The 23,209-nt window shown below is 52.5% G+C and overlaps 1 protein-coding gene across 2 annotated transcripts in view; it reads right to left on the minus strand.

Annotated features, from left to right (window-relative positions):
* CRHR2 (corticotropin releasing hormone receptor 2) overlaps positions 1-5,774 on the minus strand; it is a 32,969-nt gene extending 27,195 nt beyond the window's left edge. For both annotated transcript variants that reach the window (XM_064290115.1, XM_064290114.1), the window contains exons 1-2: positions 5,634-5,774; positions 5,347-5,472 (exon numbers count right to left, since the gene is read on the minus strand). In XM_064290115.1, the coding sequence (XP_064146185.1) occupies positions 5,347-5,472; positions 5,634-5,736 (229 nt within the window). In that variant the 5' untranslated portion in view covers positions 5,737-5,774. The remainder of the gene's footprint in view (positions 1-5,346; positions 5,473-5,633) is intronic.
* Positions 5,775-23,209: the final 17,435 nt, after the last annotated feature.

Consider the following 23,209-nt stretch of genomic DNA (forward strand, 5'->3'; position numbering starts at 1 on the left):
AGCCCAAGATCAAGGTGGCTGAAGCTGAGGCCAAGCTGGGCTTGGTGACTCTGCAGAAGGAATCTGAGCCACATCCAGGAGGAAGGAGAGGACCCTCCTTTGGAGCCACAAAGCCCAGAGTAGGAGGGATAGGATGAGGGGTGGAGTAGGAAGAGACAGAGGACTGGGGAGAAGGAAGGAGAGAGAGAGGTGGGAGGAGACAGAGAGGAGAGTGGAAAGAGGGAAGAGAAAGGAGAGAGGAGGGGAGAGAAGGGAGGGAGAGAAAGGAGGAAGAGGGGAGAGGGAGAAAGAGGGGAGACAGATGGAAGAAAGGAGAGGGAGATGGGGAAGGCAAGCATAGACAGAAAGCAAGAGAGAAATTGAGAAAGACACAGAGACACAAAGTGACAGGAGAGGCAGAAAATACACAGAGATGGAGGAGACAGGAAGACAGAGGCATGCAGTCACACAGAGAGAGAAACAGAAACAGAAACACACACACACACTCACAGGCTCAGAGGAGTCTGCAGATTGCTAGGAAGCAGGAAGAAATAGAGTATAGTGTCCTCTCTCAGGCCGAAACCACTGTGGGCTAATCCATTTTCCTTCTTACAAATAGGGAGACTAAGGCCCAGGAAGGGGAGGGATGAGGAGGGACTTGCCCCAGTTTATACTGCATATGGACATTTTTTTTTTTTTAATGGACATTTAGGATTCTTCTTGGCAGCCCAGGATTTGAACCTGCTTTCCATACGGGCTTGGGGAAACCTGGTAGGAGGCAGAGCCCACCTCTGTCCACAGAGTTGAAATACCAGAGCCTCACCTCCCAGGCTCCCTTGCAGCCAGTACCTGAGCAGGTGACCTAGCTCCCCAGCCCTCCCCCACCCCACCAGAACCACCTGCTCCAAGAGAATTAGTGAACTGGGATCCACGAGATGGAGACGGTAGAAAGCTTCTCCAGGGGCGACTACAGGAAACCGAGGGCAGTGGTGGCAGCAGGGCTGTGGCTCATTAGGTGGCACGGGCAGGCCCAGCTCAGGGACAATGGCGGTTTCCTCACCTGACAGCTCTGCCCTGACTTCTTGGCTAGAAGCCCCAAGTCTGGCTCTCCAGCCTACCCAATAATAATTAAAACAAAAACAAGACCTCTTGCTGTCGAGTCGATTCAGACTTATAACAACCTTACAGGACAGAGTAGCACTGCCCCAGAGTGTTTCCAAGGAGTGGCTTGTGGATTTCAGGAGCCAAACTTTTGGTTAGCAGCCTAGCTCTTGGCACGGCACCAGTAGGGTTCTGCAGTAATTCTATAAGCTCCCCAGTATCCTTTTAACAAATCCCTGTTTCGCTTAACCCAGTCTGAATTGCTTACTAAGGAATGCCTGGGTTTGAATCCTTTTTCTGTTGCTTATGTGTTGCGTGACTTTGGAAAAGTTGCTTGACTTCCTTGGGCCTTGGTTTCCCGAGGTGCGATATGAGAATAATACTCTCTATTCCTCATTGGGCGGCTGTAAGGATTAAGTGAGCTAACAAATGTGAAACGGTAGTCCAGACCTGACGGAACCTCGGCCACTACGGTGGCAGCATGCTGGGTGGAGAGAGGACTGCAGGGGACTCGCACACACGAGAGTACAACCTGGCTCTGCACGGACTAGCATGTGCAATCATGGACAAGTTGCTTCCCTTCCCTTGGCCGTTGCTGCTTCTGGAAACAGTCTCTGGGTGAGACTAACCAGAGCCCTGGCCTGGCCTCCCAAACTTGTCCCTGTAGCTGTTACCTAACCATGCCTCATCTCCAGCCCGCGGTGCTCTCCTGGGCTGCTCTCTGCACAGCCAATAGCTTTCTGGATACCTCCAACTCAGACGTCCTTCCAGCACCTCAAATGCGACACCCCCCAACTATGCTCAGTATTTCCCCCCATACACCTGGCACCATCCCTCCTTCACCTTCCCCTCTCCTACCCGCACCTCATCAATTACAAATGCCTGTGCTCTCTTGTATCCATCCCCTCCCCTCTGGCCCCCCAGCCTTCAGCTCCTCTACTCTCAAGCTCCCCAGGCTTGCTCCTGCCCCTCAGGTGAAGCCCTCTGCAATGCCTGTGCCATCTCATCTTCACCTACCAGTCTGGTCTCATCTGTTTTTTTCTCCTACACCTGTGCTCCAAACGACTACTCACCAGTCCCAGGGCACGAAGCATGGTCCCATCTCCACGCCTTTGTCCACCCTATCCCCTCAGCCTGGAATGCCTTCCCTATACTCATTCATCTGCTAAAATCTAATCTGTCCCCCAAAGTCCAGCTCTGAGCACTAAGTCCTCTCTGACCCTTCGTGGTGGAGGCATGAGTCTTCTTTCTGTCCCTCTAGGCTCTCCTCACAAACTGATGTTTCCCTCATGGAGGCAGTACTGCCCAGTGGCTAAGCGCGAGGACTGTGGACTGCCTGCCCTGGCCCCCACCGGTTGCCATTGAGTTGACTCTGACTCCTGGCAACTCCGTGGGTGTCGGAGTAGAACTGCGCTCCATGGGGTTTTCCATGGCTGAGTTTTCAGAAGTAGACGACCAGGTCTTTCTCCTGAGGCGCCTCTGGGTGGATTCAAACCTCCAACCTTTTGGTTAGCAGCTGGGAGGGTTAATCATTTGTACCACCCAGGGACTCCTGCACTGGCCCCCAGGAGCTGATTATATCTGGGAACAAGTTACTTCATGTCTCCGAGCCTCAGTTTTCTCATTTGCAATAAAAGCAGGACCTATCTCAGGGGGCTGCAGGACGGTGGGGATGGCAGGGATCACGTATGTAAAGCTCTCTGTGGTATCTGGCACCTGGAAAGTGATCAGCATTTGGTTGCTTTGTGGTATATTCTCAGCCATCTCTCCGTTCAGCCGAGTTGATGAAAGATTGCGGGACTAAAGCCTAAGCTGCTATCCTCACTGGAGCTATCCTCAGCCTCAAAGGAAGGAGGTCCCAGTGGGCTTTGGGCAGTAGCTTAACAAAACTTGGGCAGCTCCAACTGTTCGTTCTTCTCTCCTGGCTTTTCATGGGAGCTATTCTCCTCACTGCATCTGTTTTTCTGAAAGAAAAGATCCCATTGAAAAGGCAAACAGAGAAAGAGGAAGCAGCCACAGGAGACGGGGGGGAGGGAAATCAATCACTTTATTGCCATTGCCATTAGCTGCCTTTGCTCTTCCCACCTTGGCTGATGTCCTCCCCGCCCTCCCTGGAAGCCCCAGGTACTAGTTAATGGCAATGCTCCCCCCACTCCCCACTGCTCCTCCTGCTCCCCAGCAATTAGTGCGGGCAGCACTTTGGTCCAAAAGAAGAAAATGGCTCATTAGATAAAACCCAAAACAATCAAACCTGTTGCCATCAAGTTGATTCCAACTCATAGCAATATGAGTTCATTAGCTATCAGGGACTAATTGGTGCTACATTTGCCAACCTCAGTGGAGCTCCGGCTTTTTTTCCCCAGCTTCTCCTTTGATGTGAGCAGCCTGGGATGAGCTCCAGCACCTCCTTTAGGAAGCCTTCCCTGCGTTCTCCCCCTCCCCTTGGCCCCATTTCCACAGTCCCCTGCTCTCTCCATGAGGACATTTATCACTACTTTTTTTTTTGTCTGTTGTGCCGTGAGTGAGGGGGTTGATACCAATGCACTGGCTGGCACACAGGAGGTGCTCAATAAATTGAATAAATGCTGTGCTTAGTTCTGCCATAAAGAAGAAGAGCCCCAGGCCCTGCCCTTGGGGGGCTCCAGGCTGGTTGGGAAGAACAGAGGACAGCCCAGCTCTGGGTAAAAGCCAGGGCTGGGAAGCAGAGTCCCTCAGGTTCGCAGGCTGTGGGGGTGAGATGCACCCCTAGTCCTTCCTGGATGACCCTCTCCACCCCACTGCTCCCTGCATGACCCTCAGTCTTTGGCCCCATCTGAATCAGGGACCCTGATCCCTGCCGCCGCGTACTGCTCACAGAATCCTGGAAATACAGTTTCATAATCTCAGTCTGGGAAGGGGCATGAAGTCAGCCCCTCTCCTTGCACACCTCCTGGGTCTAGAACCTCACTTTCTTCCAGCAAGGTGTTTTAATCACGGATGGGAATCATGTCCTCAGATTCTTTCTCCATGGCCCCACCTTCTATTAGGACCCCTTCTATTAGGAGCACCCATGGCCTTAGATTCCTCAGGGCACAGCTGCTCCCCAGACCACCAGAGCCCCCCGCTGGCTCAGCCAGGGAATGCCGCTTGGCATCACATGCAGACGGTGCTGTGGCCCTCTAACCAGTTGGGAAAGGCATGTGTGCGTGTATGTAGGTGCGTGTGCCTGTGTGTATGTGTATGTGAAATGCGGCGGTATTGAGGGGGAGCTGGGCCACTGTTCAGACACAAACACTCAGAGGGGTTGCTAGGCTGTTTCCAGGATGAGGGGCTTCAAACAAGCAGGCCTCCCTACAAGGTCTAGGGAGTCACTGCTGGTGCATTGGGCTGGAGATGTGAGGGGCATTCAGGGTGGGCCCACAGCCTCACACAGACACTGACAGCACAAAGATGCCCCCACCTGGCCCTAATGGGCCCTCCACAGGTCACAGACACAGGTGCCCACCACACACACCCCAGACCCAGAGCTGGTATGAACAACCTCATTTGGATGCTGTGTAGCCTTCCCCAGGGAGAGAGAGCCAGTCTCTGATTCGGAAGGGAGGAGGGAAGGCACAGGCTGTTCTTCCTGGGAGGTGGGGGGTGGTCCTGATTCAGATACCACGCACTACCTGGGGTGCAAGGAGTAATGCTGCCCACAGGCCCCTGACTCACAGCCCAGCCCGCCAGTTCTGGGACATCACATCCGGTCAGGGAAGGGGTGGCACCCCACACCTTGTGGCGTTGCAGCCTCTATGCCCAGCACCCCCTCTCCCGCCCTCAACAAATGCGCTAATCTCATCCTTCTCGCCTCGCTCCTCTCTCCTGTAGTGGTCTGATTACAACTCTCACCTTGGGGGTTGGAGAGCCAGCCTGTACGCCGGCTCCTAGGGGAGACGTTGCGGCAACGAAGAAGTGACCCCCCCCCAATGGTGGAACTTCAGATGCTCGGACTATACAACGTGGGAAAGAGGTTTGCCCTCAAAGAGGAGGCAGTATTTCCTTCTCCCCTTTCTCGGCTCTCACTGCACGGAACTCGGAAGAACAAACTACTGCCTTACTGAGATCTAAGCTACTGTGAGGATGGGGGAGAGGGAGCGACCCCCTAAGGGTTCTTAAAGCCAGCGATGTGACAGGGCACCAGGACCCTCAGCAGGTCTCCGACGCTGGGTCCGGAACCCTCCCCACTCCCTAAACCGCTTGGGCGGCCAGCGCAGGGCCCACAGCGGTGGGCCCAGGGGCACTCACGGGTCGTGTTGTACTTGACGCCGTTGAAGTACTCGGGGCACGGCCTCTCCACCAGGGCTCCGGCCGCGCTCCGGGGCCAGCACGTCCCAATCCGATCCAAGGTTGTGTTGCAGTAGGAGTAGGGATCTGGCGACAGGAAAGAGCGGCGTTGAGTTCAGAAGGGTCGTGGGGAGCACCGGGTGCCGCGGAACGCAAGGCGCGGGGCGGTGGGAGCGCGGGTCCTTGCGCGCACCGAGCGCGCCAGGGAAGGAGACCACGCCACTGGAATCTACCAGCCTTCTGCCTACCCTCGGGGTCCAGGGGCAGCCCCCAGCCGTCCAAGAGCAGCTCTTCGGCCAGTGCCAAGCTGCAGTTCGCCTCCAGCAGGCTCTGAAGCAGTGCCGCTTCCATCGCGCCCCGGACCAGCGAGCGGAGAGAGCGTGTGAATGCGCGCCTCACGAGGCTGCCACGGTATGGGTGCTAGAGTGAGCGGCGGGGAGAGCGCGGGGCCCTGGTCCCTGTCCTCTCATCCCGGACCTGCCGGGTAGCCTCCCAGCGCCGCGCCCGCTCTCCCGGATCAGCCAAGTCAAGACCTTCACCGAGCGGAGCTGCGGAGCCCAAGGAGCTGCAGTTCCACCCGCTCTGCAGCGGCCAATGACCGCGTCAGGGGGCGGGGCCGGACGGCTCCCCTGGTGGGGCCCAGCCTCCAGCCCCTAGCACCCGGGCCTTGCCCGGCGTCGGTCTTTTCCGGCCCCGGCTCTCTTCTACCCGCAAGGACCAGAGGGCGGCGGTGCAGATGGAGAGCGTGGGTCTGGGGTGGCCGAATGCCCCATTCTAGGATCTCAGGCCCCGGGGCAGCAGGTGACAGCAAAGCCCGACCGTCCCCCGCCAGAGGAACTCATGCGGTCCGCCTAACTGAGAGACAAGCTGCCTGCGCTCAACTCCAACCAGAGCTGGGCAACTCTCCGCCTGATTTCTTCTTCCTGAGTGAGGACAATGGAGAGGGCGATGGACAGAGAGTCCGAGTGCAGATCCGCGCTCTGGAAAAGCCCCCCTGGCCTGTGGGAAGGAAACAGGCTGGAGGGACCTGGAGGATAAAAGCTGGCAGGCCACCTGACGAGACAATGAGATAAAGTGGCCTGAATGGGGCATACCATGCCCAGGCAGTGGGAGCTGGGATGGAGAGAAGCCCATGTTTGGAGAGAGATTTCGGGAGGGAGAACTAGACGTGGTGAGGAGAGACTGAAGTGAGGATTAGGTTGGGTGGCTTTGAGCAGGGACCAGGAGGCAAGGATAACACCAGGTGTCTGCTTGGGTGAAAGGGGTGGCTAGTGATTAACGCTACTATTTAATGGGATGGTGGAATCTAAGAGAGAAACTGGCTGAAGTTATCCAGCAGCCTTCCAGAGTCCAAGTCTTAACTGCCCTGTGCACCAGAGAGTAAAGGGAAAAGTGAGGCTATGTGAATCTTCCTCTTGGCATGGGCAGGCCCACCAGAAGCTGGTTCCCACAACCGCGGGGGAAAATCAGACCCACAGCAGATATACCAAAACCAAACCCACTGCCATCGACTCATAGCGACCCTATAGGACAGAGCAGAACCGCCCCATAGAGTTTCCAAGTAGTGCCTGGCGGATTCGAACCGCTCACCTTTTTGGTTAGCAGCCATTAGCATTTAACCACTACACCACCAGGGTTTCCACAGCAGGTATGGAGGAGCTAAAAATCTTAGTACAGAATTTGCACAGGCTCCCCTCTGGACTGCCTGCTTGGTTAATTGCTTCCAGCTGCACCCTCAAAGTGTCCTGGGTGGGTCTGCTGCTCTGGCTTCTGAGGGGGTAAACTCAGGTTCACTGAACCTGGCCTAGAGTGTGGCATGCTGGGTTTTGTGTCTGCCTCTATCTCTACTCTACCTGCCATGTCACCCCAAGATGGACTCTTGCCTGTTCTGGGGCTGTTTCTCCATCAGTGAAATGGTCTTGGAAACGCTCCTGGCTGAGTCTCTGGTTCTGAAATGCAAAAGGCTGGGGAAGATGTGTGTGTGCACATGTATATGTTTCTATCATTTGAGGGCAGGCAGAGCTGGGACCCAGTCCTAGCTGGGCTGGAGGTCCCAAGGGAGCTAGTTCTATCCCATCTGCCAGCCTCCACTGGGTACCAAAGCTGTCAGGGAAAGCTGTCTTTACCTGGCACCACCCTGAACCAGGGTTATACCCTGGGCAGGGAGAGAGGAAGAGGCCGGCCGGGCTGCCTTTGTGTGCTCCAATCTCACCAGCCTCCATATTAATGCTGCTGTCACTGCCCAGGCAGAGAGAGAAAGAGACCAGGGCTGAGCACTGGAATGTCTGCAGCACCTGCTGACTGGCAGGTACAAGGTGCAGACCAGCCAGCCAGGTCTGTCTTCTGCCTCCTGAATGGATAGTTAGAGCCCTTGACTCTGCTCTGGGCAGCTGCAGAGGAAAAGGTCCCTTGGTCTCTCACCAGTGCCAGGAGCGGGGATGATAGATTGAGTCCCAACCCCAGCCCCAGACTGAGTCCTACCCCTCAGGGTCCCACACAGGCCAGAGTGTGACTGGCTGGGTCAGCCCCTGTGTTCCCTGGGAAATAGCTTCCTTCATGCATGGAGAGCCCCTCACATGCCAGATCACAGCACAGGGTGAAAGGGCAAAGCCAAGCTAAGCTGAAGTTACTAACATGCTTGTCACCAGAGCCACTGCCCAGAGGAAGCAGCCATCTCAAGAGGTGGTGAGCTCCCAATGACCGGAAGCCAAGGACTTCTCACATGCACATTTCTGCAGAATGGAAGGGTTGGCTTTGATGACCTGGGTTGCTCCTAACCGGGACAGCACATGTCCTAAACGTCCCTCTGGGAAGTGAGCACTGCAGGGGCAAAACCCACGGCTCTTTTGCATCTTGAATGGACAGACCCACAGACCGTAAGTTCCCTGGGTTTCCAGGATGCAGGGCTATTTCTTCATGGCTGTTATTCATTATCGGCACTATTGTCATTCTAGATGGGACATAGGAGAAACAGAAAAAAGGTAGCAGCTCTGGAACAAAGTGATTTTACAGTTCACGTTTGTGTTTGCAAAGAGGTAAATGAGGAAGAAATTGGAAAGAGTCCAAACTTTCTTCAATTTGATTGAAGGCAGCTAGGCCAGGCACTAGAGGAGAAGTATTTGTGAGAGTTTGTGCACCCAAGGCTGGTGAGGACAGGGACAGGTTGGCATATAAGTGCAGGGAAGTGTGATAGGTACTGTGGAAGACACCTGTGTGGAGTAGTGTGGGGGGAGCAGGTGCCTCTGGGGCCCTGTCTCTTACCCCTTGGCCCACCTTTGGTTTCAACTGCGGTGGCAAGTAGGCAGTCCCAGGCAAGCTCAGACCCACCCCCCGTGCTCCCCAAGTGCACAGTCTGGTACATTGGCAGGAAATAGGCATGCACAGCTCAACAGGAGCGCAGTGTCACACAGTCACACCTTGTCACAAGGTCACACATATTCTCCCTCCTCTCTTTCACATGCCCCCTCCTCAAGTATCACTGTAAAACAGAACTCAAGGGGACAGGGTCTGCCTTTGTGCCTCTGAGGGACTGTCCTGGGTCAGAGGGAAGATGGAATTTGAAGAGGTAGGCGAAAGCTATGGGGCTTATGGGAGTTATGATGGGGCTGCTGAGGGCATGGAGCCTCGGGAAAGGCCTGAAGGTGCCCACCCTCGTCCTGTGGTGCTGGGAACAGTACCTCCAGGCCAAACATTGCCCTTGCTCTACCTGGTGTCTTCATGCCAAACCACAGGACCAGACTGTGGGACCAGGAAGGGCCCTCAGAGATCATCCCATCCCACATTCTCGTTTTACAGATGTGCAAATGGATGCCCAGAGAAAGAAAAGGAATGTTCCCCCATCCCACACCTTCAAGGCCATTGTCTTCTCTGCAGCAGCCCCTGACTGGGTTCCCCGTCTCCTCCACATGGCAGATGACATGATTTTTCTAAGGCACAATTACGGTCATCTCACTTCTCACGAGAGTGGCTTCCCATTGCCTCAGGATAGAGTCCAACTCTATGGCATTGCAAAGAGTTCTTTCTGAGAGTTTAGCCCTCCTGCCTAACTTGAGATGCCCTTCTGAACTACTTGTCATTCCCTGGAGTCATTTGATACCTATGGTCCCTCACATGTGCTGTTCCCTCTGCCAGGAAGGCATTTGCGGCTCCGCACCCCAGTTAGCCCAGCTGACGCCTACTCATCCTCCAGAAATTCAGCTCTGCTGTCACCTCTTCTGACCTTTCTGTGTTGGGTGAGCCTCCTCAGTGCCCCCATCTGTCAGGAGCTGCTCTGTATCTCACAGAGATTACTGGTTTTTTGCCTGTCTTGTCTACCAGCAGAGTCCCTGGGCGGCACAAATGGTTAAGTGTTTGGCTGCTGAACAAAAGGTTGGCAGTTCAAATCCACCCAGAAGTGCCTCAGAAGAAAGACCTGGGTGATGTACTTCCAAAAAAATCAGCCCTTGAAAATCCTATGGTAACTGAAAGGTTGGTGGTTTGAACCCACCCAGCGGCTCCATGGGAGAAAGACCCTGGTGATCTGCTTCTGTAAAGATGATGCCCAGGAAAATCCTGTAGGGCAGTTCTACTCTGTCACATGGTGTCACTGTGAGTTGGAATCGACTCAACAGCACCTAACAACAACAACATGAAGCACAGCTCTACTCTCACACACGTGGCGTCACCATGAATAGGAACCCACTCCACAAAAGCAACTGGTTTGGGTTTTTGTTTTTTCTTTCTAAAAGCCTGTGACTCCCTGAGGGCAGGGCTGGTCCTGTTCACTAACCAGTCCCCAGCAACCATCTGGATACTCCGTCCTGAGCTCAGTGAGTCACTACTGAAAGCCCAGGTCTCTGTCTGTGTCCCCTGGGCCAAGGCTGTCTTCCCATTTGATCAACCCTGATGATATGTGTGTGTGTTGGACTGGAAAGCTACTTCAAGGGATCCTTGAATCCATTCATACCCCTACATTGTGTATAAAAAACCAAAACCAAACCTGTTACTGTCAAGTCGATTCTGACTCATAGGGACCCTACAGGACAGAGATGAACTGCCCCATAGAGTTTCCAAGGAGTGCCTGGTGGATTCCAACTGCTAACCTTTTGGCTAGCAGCCATAGCTCTTAACCACTGTGCCACCAGGGTTTCCATTTTGTCTACAGACTGAATAAATAGCATGCCTCACAATATATATCCTATTATTTTTCAAAATATATGTAGATGCTGCTGTGAAGATGAAACTAGAAATAATCCACTTACAGCCTGCCTGAAGTCATAGTAGGCTCTTGAGATTGTTTTTCCTTTATTTAGACCTCAGGGGCATGCAACTGAATGGATCATAATCTTTGATTCATGGCCCTTTGTCATCATCAGTCCATGCCTGGCCTGCCTTTATTTTATTTTAGTCTTTTATAGACATTTATATGGAACAGTAAATATAATGAACACCCTTGAGCCAACCACCCAACCCAAAACTAGATCATTTCTAAACACTTACATATTTATCTATGTACTCCTACCTAGAGGGAGTATTCTCCTGGATACTGTGTTTATCATTCCCTTGCTCTTATTTTTTTCAGTCTTAGTGCATACAAGCATGTCTAAATGAGATACCATTTCCTGTTATTTGTTTTTGAACTTGGTTAGTCATTTTTCATTTTTACTGTACGTGTACACTAATAAGGAGATCACTACCATGTGGGGACCTGAGAAACTATTTTTGAAGTCAAAAGGGACTTCCTACATGTCCACCTCAGAGACATGGCTAATGAAGGGTGATGTGTCCCCACACAATGGTTTCGAGGCAGCGTCACCAGCCCCATGGGGATGAATATTTAATGACGCGAGGAAATGTTCACTCTGGGATATAAGAAGAAAAAGCAGGATACAAAACTATGGACACAGTATGAGCCCTGTTTTGTTAAAAAAAAAAAAAAAAAAGGATGCTCTACAGATTGATAAACTCTGAGGGAAGATAGAATACAAAGAAAAACTTCTGGGTTGTGGGATAATGAACGCTTACTGTTTTCTTAAATATTTTTTTCCAAGTTTTAAACAACTAATATGTATCCCTTCTGTGAACATATGAAAGATATGAGAAGTTAAGCAGTGGGAGGCCCTGTATTTGGAGAAGTGGGGACCCTCTCCATTGACTCTGAGACAGAGAGGATGGGGTACCATTGCTAGGAAACATGGGAAGGGGAGGGTCTGTACTTCAAGTTGGAGGGGAAGAGAGTGCAGGGAAGAGGTGGTGGCATTGCTGATAAACTAGGGTCATCTCTGACGGCAGACAAGTCCAAGGAGGGGAAGGTTAGGGCTTCCTGAAATGGAAGGCCTCTATTTCCTGACTGATGGCTGCTGACAGGGGGCATCCCCCACAGCTCCTATTCAATCTTCCCATAACCCTCTGAGGTAGACTTAGATCTGTTTCTAACAGATGCAGAAACAGACTCCCACAGGTTAGTCGACTTGTCCAGGGTCAGCAGTTGGCAGGTGCAGGGGTTGGGATTCAAACTCAGGTCTGTCTGACCCCAACACCTGCGCTCTTGACCCCTACCCTGTGAGGAAGGCAGGCAGCGTGGGTTTCTGCTTAGATGCCTGGCTCACAATGCGTTTGGTCCCTTGTCTCCTGCGCCCTGGCAGCCACTCCAGGTCTGAGGCCGCCCCTCCCCCAGCTTCTTCCCTCCCTGCTGATTCTGTGGATGAGGCCTGGGAAGGCAAGGCCCTGGATGGGGCCAGGGACACTTCTCTGGAGCCTGTGAGAACCCGGGGCTGTCTGAGCTCTGAGGCAGCTGACTCTGACTTGGAGTCAGTTCCTGCAAAGCTCTGAGGAGTCAGAACTCAGGGGCCCAGCTGCTGCTTCCCAGGTATTGCAGAGGTGACACCAGTAGCCACGGCAACAGGAGAATATATTTTACACCTGCTGATGACCCCTGAGTTTGAAAGCACAGGGGTCACTCTCTCCTAGGGCTCCCGAATGCCAGCCCTGCCAGCTTCCCTTGAGTACAGACACAGGGAGCTGAAAGATGGCACCTGGCCAAGCCCTCTACCATTAATGGGGTGGCTGGGCCCCCAGTGGGGAAGGATCCTAAGGACCCCAGCAAGGTGGAGAAAGAACCAGGCCTGGAAGCTGGGTCTCCATCCACCAGCCCACGGAGCCCGAGCTGGCCCAGAGGAGCCTCATTTTCCCTCCAGACCCTGGGGCCTACCCTCATCTGCTGGGCTCTGTGGCAGGGTGGTGGTGGGGGGTGTATATACCTGAGAGATTGGTGAGGGTCATGACTGCACCGCAGTACTGCTCCAGCAGTGCCCACAGGGGCTGGTCTCCGGTCACCCCTCTTGGCCTGGCTGCCTAGGGTATAAGAGGGTCAGAGGTCAGGCCCTGCCTAGCCATTGGCAGCACACAGTGTGCCCCCTGCTCTGTTCTGTCACTTATGCCTCATTCCCCTTGCCTCTGTTTACACAGAGGAAACTCAGGATTGCACAGAAGAGGGAGATGCTCAAGGCCACACAGCAGAACAGCAGCCAGGCCAGGCTAGAACCTAGGGGAGACTTCAGAAGTGGCCAGTGCAGCGTCCCCTCCAGGGCACATGTGTGGTCTGTTCATCCCTTGGTCTTTAAGGCCATGGGATGGGATGCACCCCTGTGAGAGGGCCTGTGTTCTTCTGTCAGCAAAGCTGGGTGGGGAGTCCACCAGCTGTTCCTACCCCTGACAAATATTTATAGAGTGCCTACAGTATGTCAGGCCCTGGCTGGGGAACGCAGTTTGTGGCCTCGCTGCATTTCCAGGCAGTTTGGAATCCCCCAGACTTAGAAGTTGCAGAAGCTAGCGGAGGAGAGCAAACGACCAAGTTTTGTTTTCCTGCTGCACAGGTACGTAGGGCATTAGGTTAGCACAGGCACAGGGAGGAGACACCTGACCTGGCTTGAGAAGACTGGGAAGGCTTCCTGGAAGAGGTGACTCTTGGAGGCAACCAGAGGATGGGGAGGGAAAAGAAGGGACCACTGTGCCAGCCTGGGCACTCACCAGGGGCAGAGGTGATTGTTGCAACAGTGACAATCACATCCAAAGGACAAAAGCTACCCAGGCTCCCATATCCTGAAAATATCATCTACCTCATCTCACAGGGGTGCTGGGGTACAGGGGTGAAGTAGATGTGGTGTCTGCTCTTGAGGGGACCACCTTCTGGTGAAAGAGATGGGTGGGTGACCAGCTTGTCAGGGCATCTACAATGAGCTAAGGGGGCTGAGGGGTGTCACAGAGGAAGTCATGTTGATGTGGGCCATGGAAGGTGAGTAGGACTTTGCCAGCTAAGGGCGACGACCAGGAAGGGCATCCCAGGTAGAGAGAACACCATGGGCTAAGGCAGGGAGGCCTGGAAATGCATGGTGTGAGACTGAAAGAATTTTATAGTAGTGCACTCTATAAAATTCTAATCCTTGTCCCCATTCCTCCCAAGACCACCATTTCTACCCCTCTGTGGGCAGCGTGTGTGTCTGGGGTGCACGTGTGTGTCCCTGTGTGTGTGTGTGTGTGTGTACGAGATGACTTTTGTGCCCCTCTCAGCCCTTACATTCCCGAGTCTGGGATTCCAGAAAGCGCTATCGTACCACTGGGCAGCCCCTCCTCTTTCACCTGCTTGGCCCCAGCCTGTCAGATGTTCCCTCCCTAGTGGCTGGCCGTGTTTGTCCCAGGATGTCCCTGTGGGCCAGAGCCCTGTAGCCCTGAAACATCACGTTCCCCACATCGTGCTCAGTCCATTTCCTGTGCTGGGGCCTCACAGCACTGGCCTGGAGCTTCTAATTAATGACCCCACCTCCTTCTGGGGAGCCTATGAGGCGGGCATGAATACTACTTAGGGGTACTCAATGTACCTGTGTTCTGCCAAGCTCCGCCCACAAGGGTTGGGTCCAGACAGCAGTGCTGGGGAGCAGGTGTGTGTAGTGTGTGTGTATTTAGTGTGCACATATAGTGTGTATAATATGTGCGTAAGTGTATGTGTGGGCTATATATCATGTCTGTGTGGTGCAGGTGGTTATTTGTGAGCGTGGGGTGTGTAGTATGTGTACACTGTGTGTGTGGTATGTATGGCTGAGTGCATAAGTAGTGTATACGTAGAATGTGCATTGTGTGTGTGTGTGTGTGTACCGTGTGTGCATGTACAGGTGCTGCGGGGGCTTCTTGAGCAGTCGGCAGGTAGCCCTGGCCACTTGGCCTTGGAACAGACAACTGGAGGCCTCAGTCTTACTTTTTACACATCTGGGGGGGTTGCCCAGAGCTGCTCAGCTGAGAAGCTAGCCCTGGGCTGGAGGCCTGGAGAGCCTGGCTTTCCCTGGTATCAGAAAGGCCTTGCTGGCTCAGCGAGCCCCCGCCAGGGGAAGGTGGCCTAGGGAAGGGATGGAAGTCTCCGGGCCCTGGGATGGTCCAAGAAGTCTTGAGATTCCATCCCCAGTTGCATCGGAGTAGAGTGTTGGGCTCTGAGCCTGACCCATCACCCTCATCCTCAACTCCCTCTTCCCAATCACCCTCCCACTTGAATCCAGCCTGGTCTATTTGAGAAGCAGCTGGTGACCAACTCCTTGGAGGGACTGTGCTCCCAGGAACCACCCAGCCTTGGAGGACCATGGCAGAGTCAATGCTCAGCTCAGTGCCATGAGGTGTTGAGCTGACCCTCACCCGGACAAAGACATTGTATCTCAATGCTGTGAGGGTCTCAGAGGTCCCTCCCTGCCCACTCCCCTCCACTCAGAGCCCCCCCTCCAGCTGCAGTGTTGGTGGCACAGACACTCAGATGCTCTCATATCAGCCTTGCTGAGGGGTCTGAATGCCTGGGTCTAAGCCCAGGGAAGAATGGTCTCAGATTCCCACCAGGGCTCAGGCAGCTTTGGGCTGTCTTGTCCCAGACATGGTGGTCTAAGGCTGTGGCTTAGTCTCCTTGCTGAGCTGAGTCTCCTTGGAGGCCACAGGGCCTCCAAGCTCAGTATCACTGTGTACTGTTGAGGCCTGGGCAAGATGGATGAGCAGATCAGAGGTGGATTTTGAAATAACTCCAGGTCTCGGCTCTATCTCCTGTAATTTTTCCCTTGTCCAAAAAGCTGATATAGCCAAAGACATTCATTCTCTTGAAGGGCGAGTTTGATTCAGTTCAAACTAACAACATGCCTTGAAGGTACCTACTGTGGGCAGGGTGGTAGTGGTGGTGGGGGGTGGGGGGGTGAGGGGACAGGGAAGAAGAGGAGGAAGAGGGGGGAGAGGCTGCTGTCCTCAGAAAGCATATGGTTTAGTGAGCCAGGGAAGGCAGGGACACAGGCATGAATGATTATATTCCAAGGCCTGTTGAGAAAAGCTCTCAGAAGGAGTAGAGTGAAAACATCCCAGTGTTCAGGCTTCTGGGAATGCTGCTTCTTGGCTCTGTGATGCAGGCCAAATCACTTAACTTCTCTGAGCCTTGGTCTCTTCATCTTTAAAATGGGGATAATATAAACCCCATAGGGTTTTTTGGGAGAATTAAACAAAGTGCTGCCTGTCAAGAGCCTGGCACATGGAAAGCACATGCTATGTGGTGGTTCTCCTCTAGGACTTTAGGAGAGGGGCCCGGTTAGAGAGTTCAGAGACATGGGGTCAGACCTCACTGTGGGGTGTCCCAAGGCCCAGCTCAAGCCCTTTTCCTCCAAGAAAACTTTCTAGAAACTCTGTACTTTTCCTCCCCCTACCCCCAAAATCTCTAGCCAAAGTGGCCTCCCTTGCCCTCGGTTCCCCTCCTGTGGACACTGGGCCCCTGAAGACAGAGCCGCCATCTCCCTCACTGGGCTTAATTCTCAGCAGTGCTCAGTGAACACTCACTGAGTAAATGGAAGGCTTCCTGGAGGACATGGCACTGGAGCCTAGTCCAAAAAGACTGGAGGGCTTAGACAAAGGGCAGGGCGGAGGATATAAACAGGAGAAAGGGATCCCAGGAATGGGAGTTTGAGCAAAGGCACTGAGGCAGGAAAGCACAGGGCCTGCTCAGGAAACAGAAGGTACATGGTTTTTGGGTACCATTAGAGGGAGGTGCGAGATAGGTGGGAGAGGGGGCTTTTTTTGTGCTAAGCCAGCACCTTTATAGCACAGGAGTAGCTGGTGGATTCAAACTGCCAACCTTATGGCTAGCAGCTGCAGCTCTTAAGCACTGTGCCACCAGGGCTCCCAACTATGTGTTAGACATGGTCCTAAATGCTTTACCTATAACAGCTTAGTCAATCCTTGAAACAACTCCCTGAGGTATTTTCAAATATCCCCGTTTTATGGATGAGGCAACTGAGGCCCAGAGAACTGAAGTAACCTCCCAAGGTCACATAGTCGTAAGGGGCAGAGCCGGACTGGTTGGTTACAGCTTGGTCAGATACACAGAGGAAGAACTGGTCCTAGCGGAGGAAATGAAGGCCTGTTGTCCTAGGATTTTGAGAGAACCCCAGGCCCAAACAGGTGGTTGTAGAGTTCAGGAAGCCACTAAAGAGCCCCCTCTCACCACCGTAGAGTGGGCGGTGGGTCACAGGAGGACTTCAGCCTGCCTGGAGGGCCTTATGCAAGGGACAGAAGTTCAGATTTAACAACCTCTGTTGAATTGTTGATTCAGACTCATAACAATCCTATAGGACACAGTAGAAGTGCCCCATGGGGCTTCCAAGGCTGTAATCTTAATGGAAGCAGACTGCCACACCTTTCTCCTGAGGAGCGGCTGGTGGGTTCAAACCAACCTTTCAGTTAGCAGCCAAGTGCTTAATTACTGTGCCAAAAGGGGTATTCTGAGCCCCCAATAATCCCGTTGCTGTTGAGTCGATTCCGACTCATAGTGAGCCTATAGGGCAGAGTAGAACTGTCCCATAGAGTTTCCAAGGAGCGCCTGGTGGATTTGAACTGCTGACCTTTTGGTTAGCAGCTGTAGCACTTAACCACTATGACAGCAGGGTTTCTGATCTCCCAATAGGCCCCACCATTCTCTCTTCTGAGGGGAACACCTTGAAATTCTGGATTTATCAGCCCTTGGTTGTTAGGAGGTGGAGAGCTGCCCCCACCCCCACCCCACAAGACTGTAGGCTGTGTGAGTTCACCACGCATGTCCCTGGTTCACTTCCGTGTCCCCAGCTCCCAGCCCAGAGGGTGACAGGTAGTGGATGCTCAATAAAGGTTTGTTGACTGGCTGAATGCGAGGCAGGATGGACAGATGAGACCACAGCCCCTCAGCCAGGCTGAGCTACATCCAGCCCCAATTCTGGGAGCCCTGCCTCTAGGCTTTCCCCGTTTGTCAGATACCCTTCTCTCAGAATTTTCACTTTAAGCCCAGCCTGTGTGTGGCCTGGGTCCTGGTCCCAGGCCTCTGTAAGCCTGGCATTGGGAATGTCATCTTCCAAAAGTGCAAGGGGAGGCCTGGTGGGAGGAGGCAGAGAGTCAGAGCCAGGACTCCAGCTGCTCTTCCTCCATGTGGGGTTCTGTCCAGGAAGAACCTGTGTACCCTCTTCTTGGGTCCAGAGAAGGCTCAGAGGAGCCACTCCCTGGAGCCAGGGGTCTGGCCCAGCCCAGTGCTCCTTCTTGGGCCCGGTGACAATGCTTCCTCTAAATTTAGCACTGCTCTAAACCTGGGAGATTTACAGCTTACAGGCCCTGTGGCCACTGCCAGTGACGGGAGGGGAAGAAGGGAGCTCCCTGGCTGCACCCCTCCCTCTCTGCTGCTCTGTGCCCAAGGTCAGAGAAGGACTCCGCTGGAAGGGGAGGAGTCCTCCCCACGGGTATCTCTCATTCAGTGGTTTTCATTCCGTCTGAGTTGGCTTAGAGTCCAGGGGGCTGAGGAGGAAGAAACTCAGGTTCCTTCAGTCTGGGGGAAAAAGGAGCAGGGGGAGAAGAGGATGAAGGGGTAAGGGGGTGGGGGAGGAAGGAGGGGAGAACCGAAGGAAGTAGGAGGGGGAAGAAAGGGGAGGGGAAGACAAGAGGACTTCGGAGGGAGAGAAGGGAGGATGGGGAGAGGGACCAGGGTAGGGAGGGGAAGGGGGAGGAGAGAGGAAAAAGGTGGGGAGGAGGGAAGGAGTCAGAGTCTGGGCAGATCTGATGGGATACTGGAGCTGAGGCAGAGGGTGAGGGATTGGAAGCCATATCAATGAAGTAGGTACTTATTTGCTGGCACATCTGGCAGACTTCCTGGAAGGAGAATTTAGGCATTAGGTTCTACTTATAGACCTGCGTGAGGACCTCAAGAGCCCCTCAGCAGAGTCAAGCGGGTTTTCCCCTCCAGCAGTTTCTCCTTTTTGCTCCAGCAGCTCCATCTTCCTAGGATGCTCTTGCTGCTGCTTCACTCCCCCTTTGAGTCTTATTTCAGCCTCCTACTCCTCCAGAAAGACTTCCAGGCCTTCCTCAGATGGGATCCCTGAGCCCCACCCCCAGCATCTCCCCTTCATGCTGTTTCTTCGCTTTGAAGGCCTGTGGCTCCCTGCTCCCCTCTGTCCCTCTCTCCTCACCCTTCCCAAGCCCTGGGCACTGTACACAGTAGGCACTTGAATAGATGTTAAGGGGAGAAGGAAGAAGGGAGGGAGAAGGGGAAAAGGGGGGCCTTGGGAGGGAGGGAATACCTTGGCCCAGGAAAGGGGGAAGAAGTTCACCAGCTGGAGCCCAGCAACAGGCCTCAAAATTATCTCCCTAAATTTTTAACTCATCTAATGTCCAAAAACCAAACCAAACCTGTTGCCATCTAGTCGATTCTGACTCATAGCGACCCTACAGAACAGAGTAGAGCTGCCCTATGATGGATTTGAGCTGCTGACCTTTTAGTTAACAGCCAAATGCTTAACCACGGTACCACCAGGGTTCCATCCAATGGCCAGTTTGCCTAAAAGTCACTCCCTTTTTGATTTGTTTTGGCATCTGTCTGAATATCCTAAGAATAACCAGACCTTAAAATTAACATTAAATTTTTTTGTTAAGAGAAGGGAATCTGAGTCAGGCTGTGTGATTCAAATCCTGGCCCTGCCACTTACAACCATGTGACTTTGGGCAAGTGACCTCCCCTCAGCTTCCTCATCTGTAGAATGGGAATAATAACGGTCTCATCTCATAGGGCTGTTGTGAATTTAAAACAGGGAATGAATATCAGTGCTCAGAACAGTGCCCAGCACGTTGTAAACCCTGTGTAGCTCTTAAACAAAATAAATAAAATAAGCTTATTGACTAATCTATCCTCCCTTTGCCTTGAAATGATATCTTAATAAATTAGAATTTTGAATAAAGTTACTTAGACAAACTGGCTGAGGAGTACTTAAAATGGTTAAAATTAGATAAAATAGAAAAATGAAAGCTAAGAGGATATAGAATAGTCCCATAATTTGTAAAGTGCTGCAAATTTGAGACTTACTAGGGATACAGGATTAAGTGGGCAGTGCCCTCAGACAAATTGGTTTTTAAAAGATCCTAAAACATCAGCAAAATGGAAAAAAGAAAAAAACTAAATTAGCTGATTAGGTTAGAAAATGCTCAGAAGAGAGTTAAATTTGGGGAAAAGTCATTAAGTGAATTAGTCTCTGGCAAATGGCTCTTGAGACCCCTGCCCTACAGACCCAGGGGTACGGGGTGGGGGGCGGTGCAGGACTGTGGCCTTGGTTAGGAACGCGCAACTGTTTGTTCTCCCACTGCTTTGTCCAGGCTCCTGGGGACGGGCCACTGTGGGGAGTTCTCTGGGCCCACCATCTCTCTCTTTGCTGAGCCTTCTCTGGGCAGACATGCAGCTTTCCCTGGGAAATGGCCCTACCAGAGGCCAGAACCTGCAGTTGGAGGCCACTGAGCTCTGTCCTGAGATCCTATGGGAGATGTTCTCACTGCCCAGAATTCTGAGGGGCCAGTGGATCCCTGGAGTCTTCACAGAGGGGGAGGTAGGTAGCTGAAAGGTTAGAATCAAGAGCTATGGACTCTGGCAGACTTATGGCTTAGTCTTGCTAAACTTTCATTTCCTCTCTATAAACTAATGTCTCTGCCTTCCCAGGTAATAAAACCAGTTGCCGTGGTGTTGACTCCAACTCATGGTGACCTCATGTGTCAGAGTAGAACTGTGCTCCACAGGGTTTTCACTGGCTGATTTCTTGGAAGTAGATCACCAGTCCTTTCTTTCAAAGTGCCTCTGGGTAGACTTGAACTTCCAACCTTCCGGTTAGCAGCTGATGGGGTTAATTGTTTGCACCACCCAAGGACTCCTCCCAGATAACAGTCAGGAGCAGATGAGCTCTGGGGTTTTGGTAAAGCACTTGGCACAGGGTCTGGTGCAGAGAACTGGCTGAGAGTTACCACACTGCCTCCATCAGGAGCTTCCCATGCCAGGGAGCTCAGTGCTCAAAGCGGGACTCCTCCACGTGTGGACTGAGCCAGGGTGTCCTCCCAACCCAAACCTCACAGGAGCCTTTACAACTATAAACCAGATCAGGTCTCTCCAGTTAAGGGGCTGCTCCTGCCCTTGGGATAAAATCCGATCCCCACGCCTTGACTTCAAGCCCCTCGGCAGCCTCAAAGATCTGGGTCAGGGCCTCCCCTCCCCTACCCCACTCCATCTCCACCCCTGCCATCCTATCTACCTCCCATCAGACCGCCCCCACTCCCACCTCAGCCATTCAATCAGAAGCTTTCATGCCCTCAGCCAGGTTTCCTTAGTTGCAATTATGAGTGCTTGTACATATACAGTTATTTCTTTGCCATTGTTTTCTTTCTGCCTGGGTCTCCTGCTAGGCTATAAACTCCATGAGATCAAAAACCATGGCTTGATTTTTCTCGCCCGTGTTCTCAGCGTGTGCTAGCATGTGTGCAGTCCTCCTTAAACACTGGTAGAATAAGTAAAAAGGCTGGCAGCCCGCCCTGGTACTGCCTTCCCTCCTCACTGAAGGGAGTCTCATATCCTCATTTCACAGGGAGCAGCAATCTCAAAGTAGTAGGAATAGGACCCAGAAAACAAACCCCATCACCAAGAAGGCCCAGAGGGAGGAAGACTGAGTTCTGGGGCCAAAAAGATCAAAGTTTACTCCTGTCTAGCTGTTCCCAATGAGCAACATCATGATAAAGGGAGAAAAGATCAAAGTGGTCAAGGATTTCATTTTACTTGGATCCATAATCAACATTCATGGAAGCAGCAGTAGAGAAATCTAACGACGTATTTGCACTGGGCAAATCTGCTGCAAAAGATCTCTTCCAAGTGTCAAAAAGCAAAGATGTCACTTTAAGGACTAAGATGTACCTGCCCCAAGCCATGGTGTTTTCGATGGCTTCATATGCATTCAAAAGCTAGACAGTGAATAAGGAAGACCTAAGAAAAACTGGTGCCCTTGAAAATTATGGTGTTAGCAAAGAATATTGAATATACCACGGACGCCAGAAGAATGAAAAAGTCTGTCTTGGAAGAAGTACAGCCAGAACGCTCCTTAGAAGCAATGATGGCCAGGCTTCAACTCACATACTTTGGACATGTTATCAGGAGGGGTCGGTCCCTGGAGAAGAGCATCATGCTTGGTAAAGTAAACAGTCAGCGAAAAAGAGGAAGACCCTCAACAAGATGTACTGACACAGCGGCTGCAACAATGGGCTCAAGAATAACAATGATTGCGAGGATGGCACAGGACCAGGCAGTGTTTCATTTCTGTGATACATAGGGTCACTATGAGTCAGAACTAACTCGACAGTACCTAACAACAACAACAGCCGGTTACTTGCTGAGTAACTCTGTCTTTTCAGTCTCAGTTTGGGGTCTTCGAGAGAGAGTTAGAGACAGAGCTTTAGTAGGCTTCCTAGGTAGTTCGAGTGTAGAGTTGTTGCTTCTGAGATTCCCAATTGTGACGTCTCCAAAACCCAGGGAAAGCTCTCCTCCACTGACCCCACCACCTGGCCTGCCTGGCGCTGGAGCAGCAGTCAGAGGCCTGGGCAGGTAGCATCAGGACGTCAATACAGGGGAGCCAGGGGCAACACTTGCCCCAACACCTTGCTCTCTTGAAAGGCATCTATCATCCAGAGAACAAGTGGGAAGGAGGCAAAAAGAACACAAAGCCAGAAAATCAGGGGGGTAGTGAACCCCCTCCACAACCTCCAAATGTGTCCTGGAAATGTCATTCAAAGGATCTGGCCATTGGGCCATTAGGCCACCGAACACACCTCAGCATGGTGCCCGCTCCTGCCCCCTCTTCCACTTGAGCAGATACCCTGGGAGGACAGGGGCCCTGATGTCTTTTCCTGCTTGATCTCTAACACCTGGCACAAAATACTAGCTGGCATGTGCCAAGTGCTTACTCTGTACCAAGCACTATGCCAAGTGCCTTACATATATCTCAATTATTTCTCATGACAATCCTATTCCATAAGCACCAATATCATGCCCATTTTGCTGATCAGGAAACCAAGACTCAGAAAATTTAAGTAATCTGTCTGAGATCACACACTAAGTGGCAAAGTAGGGATTTGAATTGGATCTGTCGGCAAAGTCACTTAGCCACAATCAGCAGAAGATCAGTGTGTATTTATTGAAGGGCTGTTGAGTGAATGAGCCCTCTTACATATGGAGACACAGAGACTGGTCCCTGAGGACAGTCTGTGGCAGTCAGGACAGGAACAAGCCTCCTGATTTCTGGCCTGGTTCTGTCCCTTGCACTGTGTGACCTCTAGCCCGTTTTGCTCTCTGGTCCCTTTTATTGTTGTGACTCTTCACTAAAATTGAGGCCTAGGACAGGTTACTATCCTCTCTGTGCCTCAGTTTCCCCACGTGTAAGGTGGGGAGAGGGAATACAATTCCTCCTGTATTGGTTTCTGTTTCCAAGCCCACTCCTTCAGCTCTTTCTATGTAGTTTTTCTCCAC

This window comes from Loxodonta africana, chromosome 8 (genome assembly GCF_030014295.1).
Source record: "Loxodonta africana isolate mLoxAfr1 chromosome 8, mLoxAfr1.hap2, whole genome shotgun sequence".
NCBI classification, from domain to species: domain Eukaryota; kingdom Metazoa; phylum Chordata; class Mammalia; order Proboscidea; family Elephantidae; genus Loxodonta; species Loxodonta africana.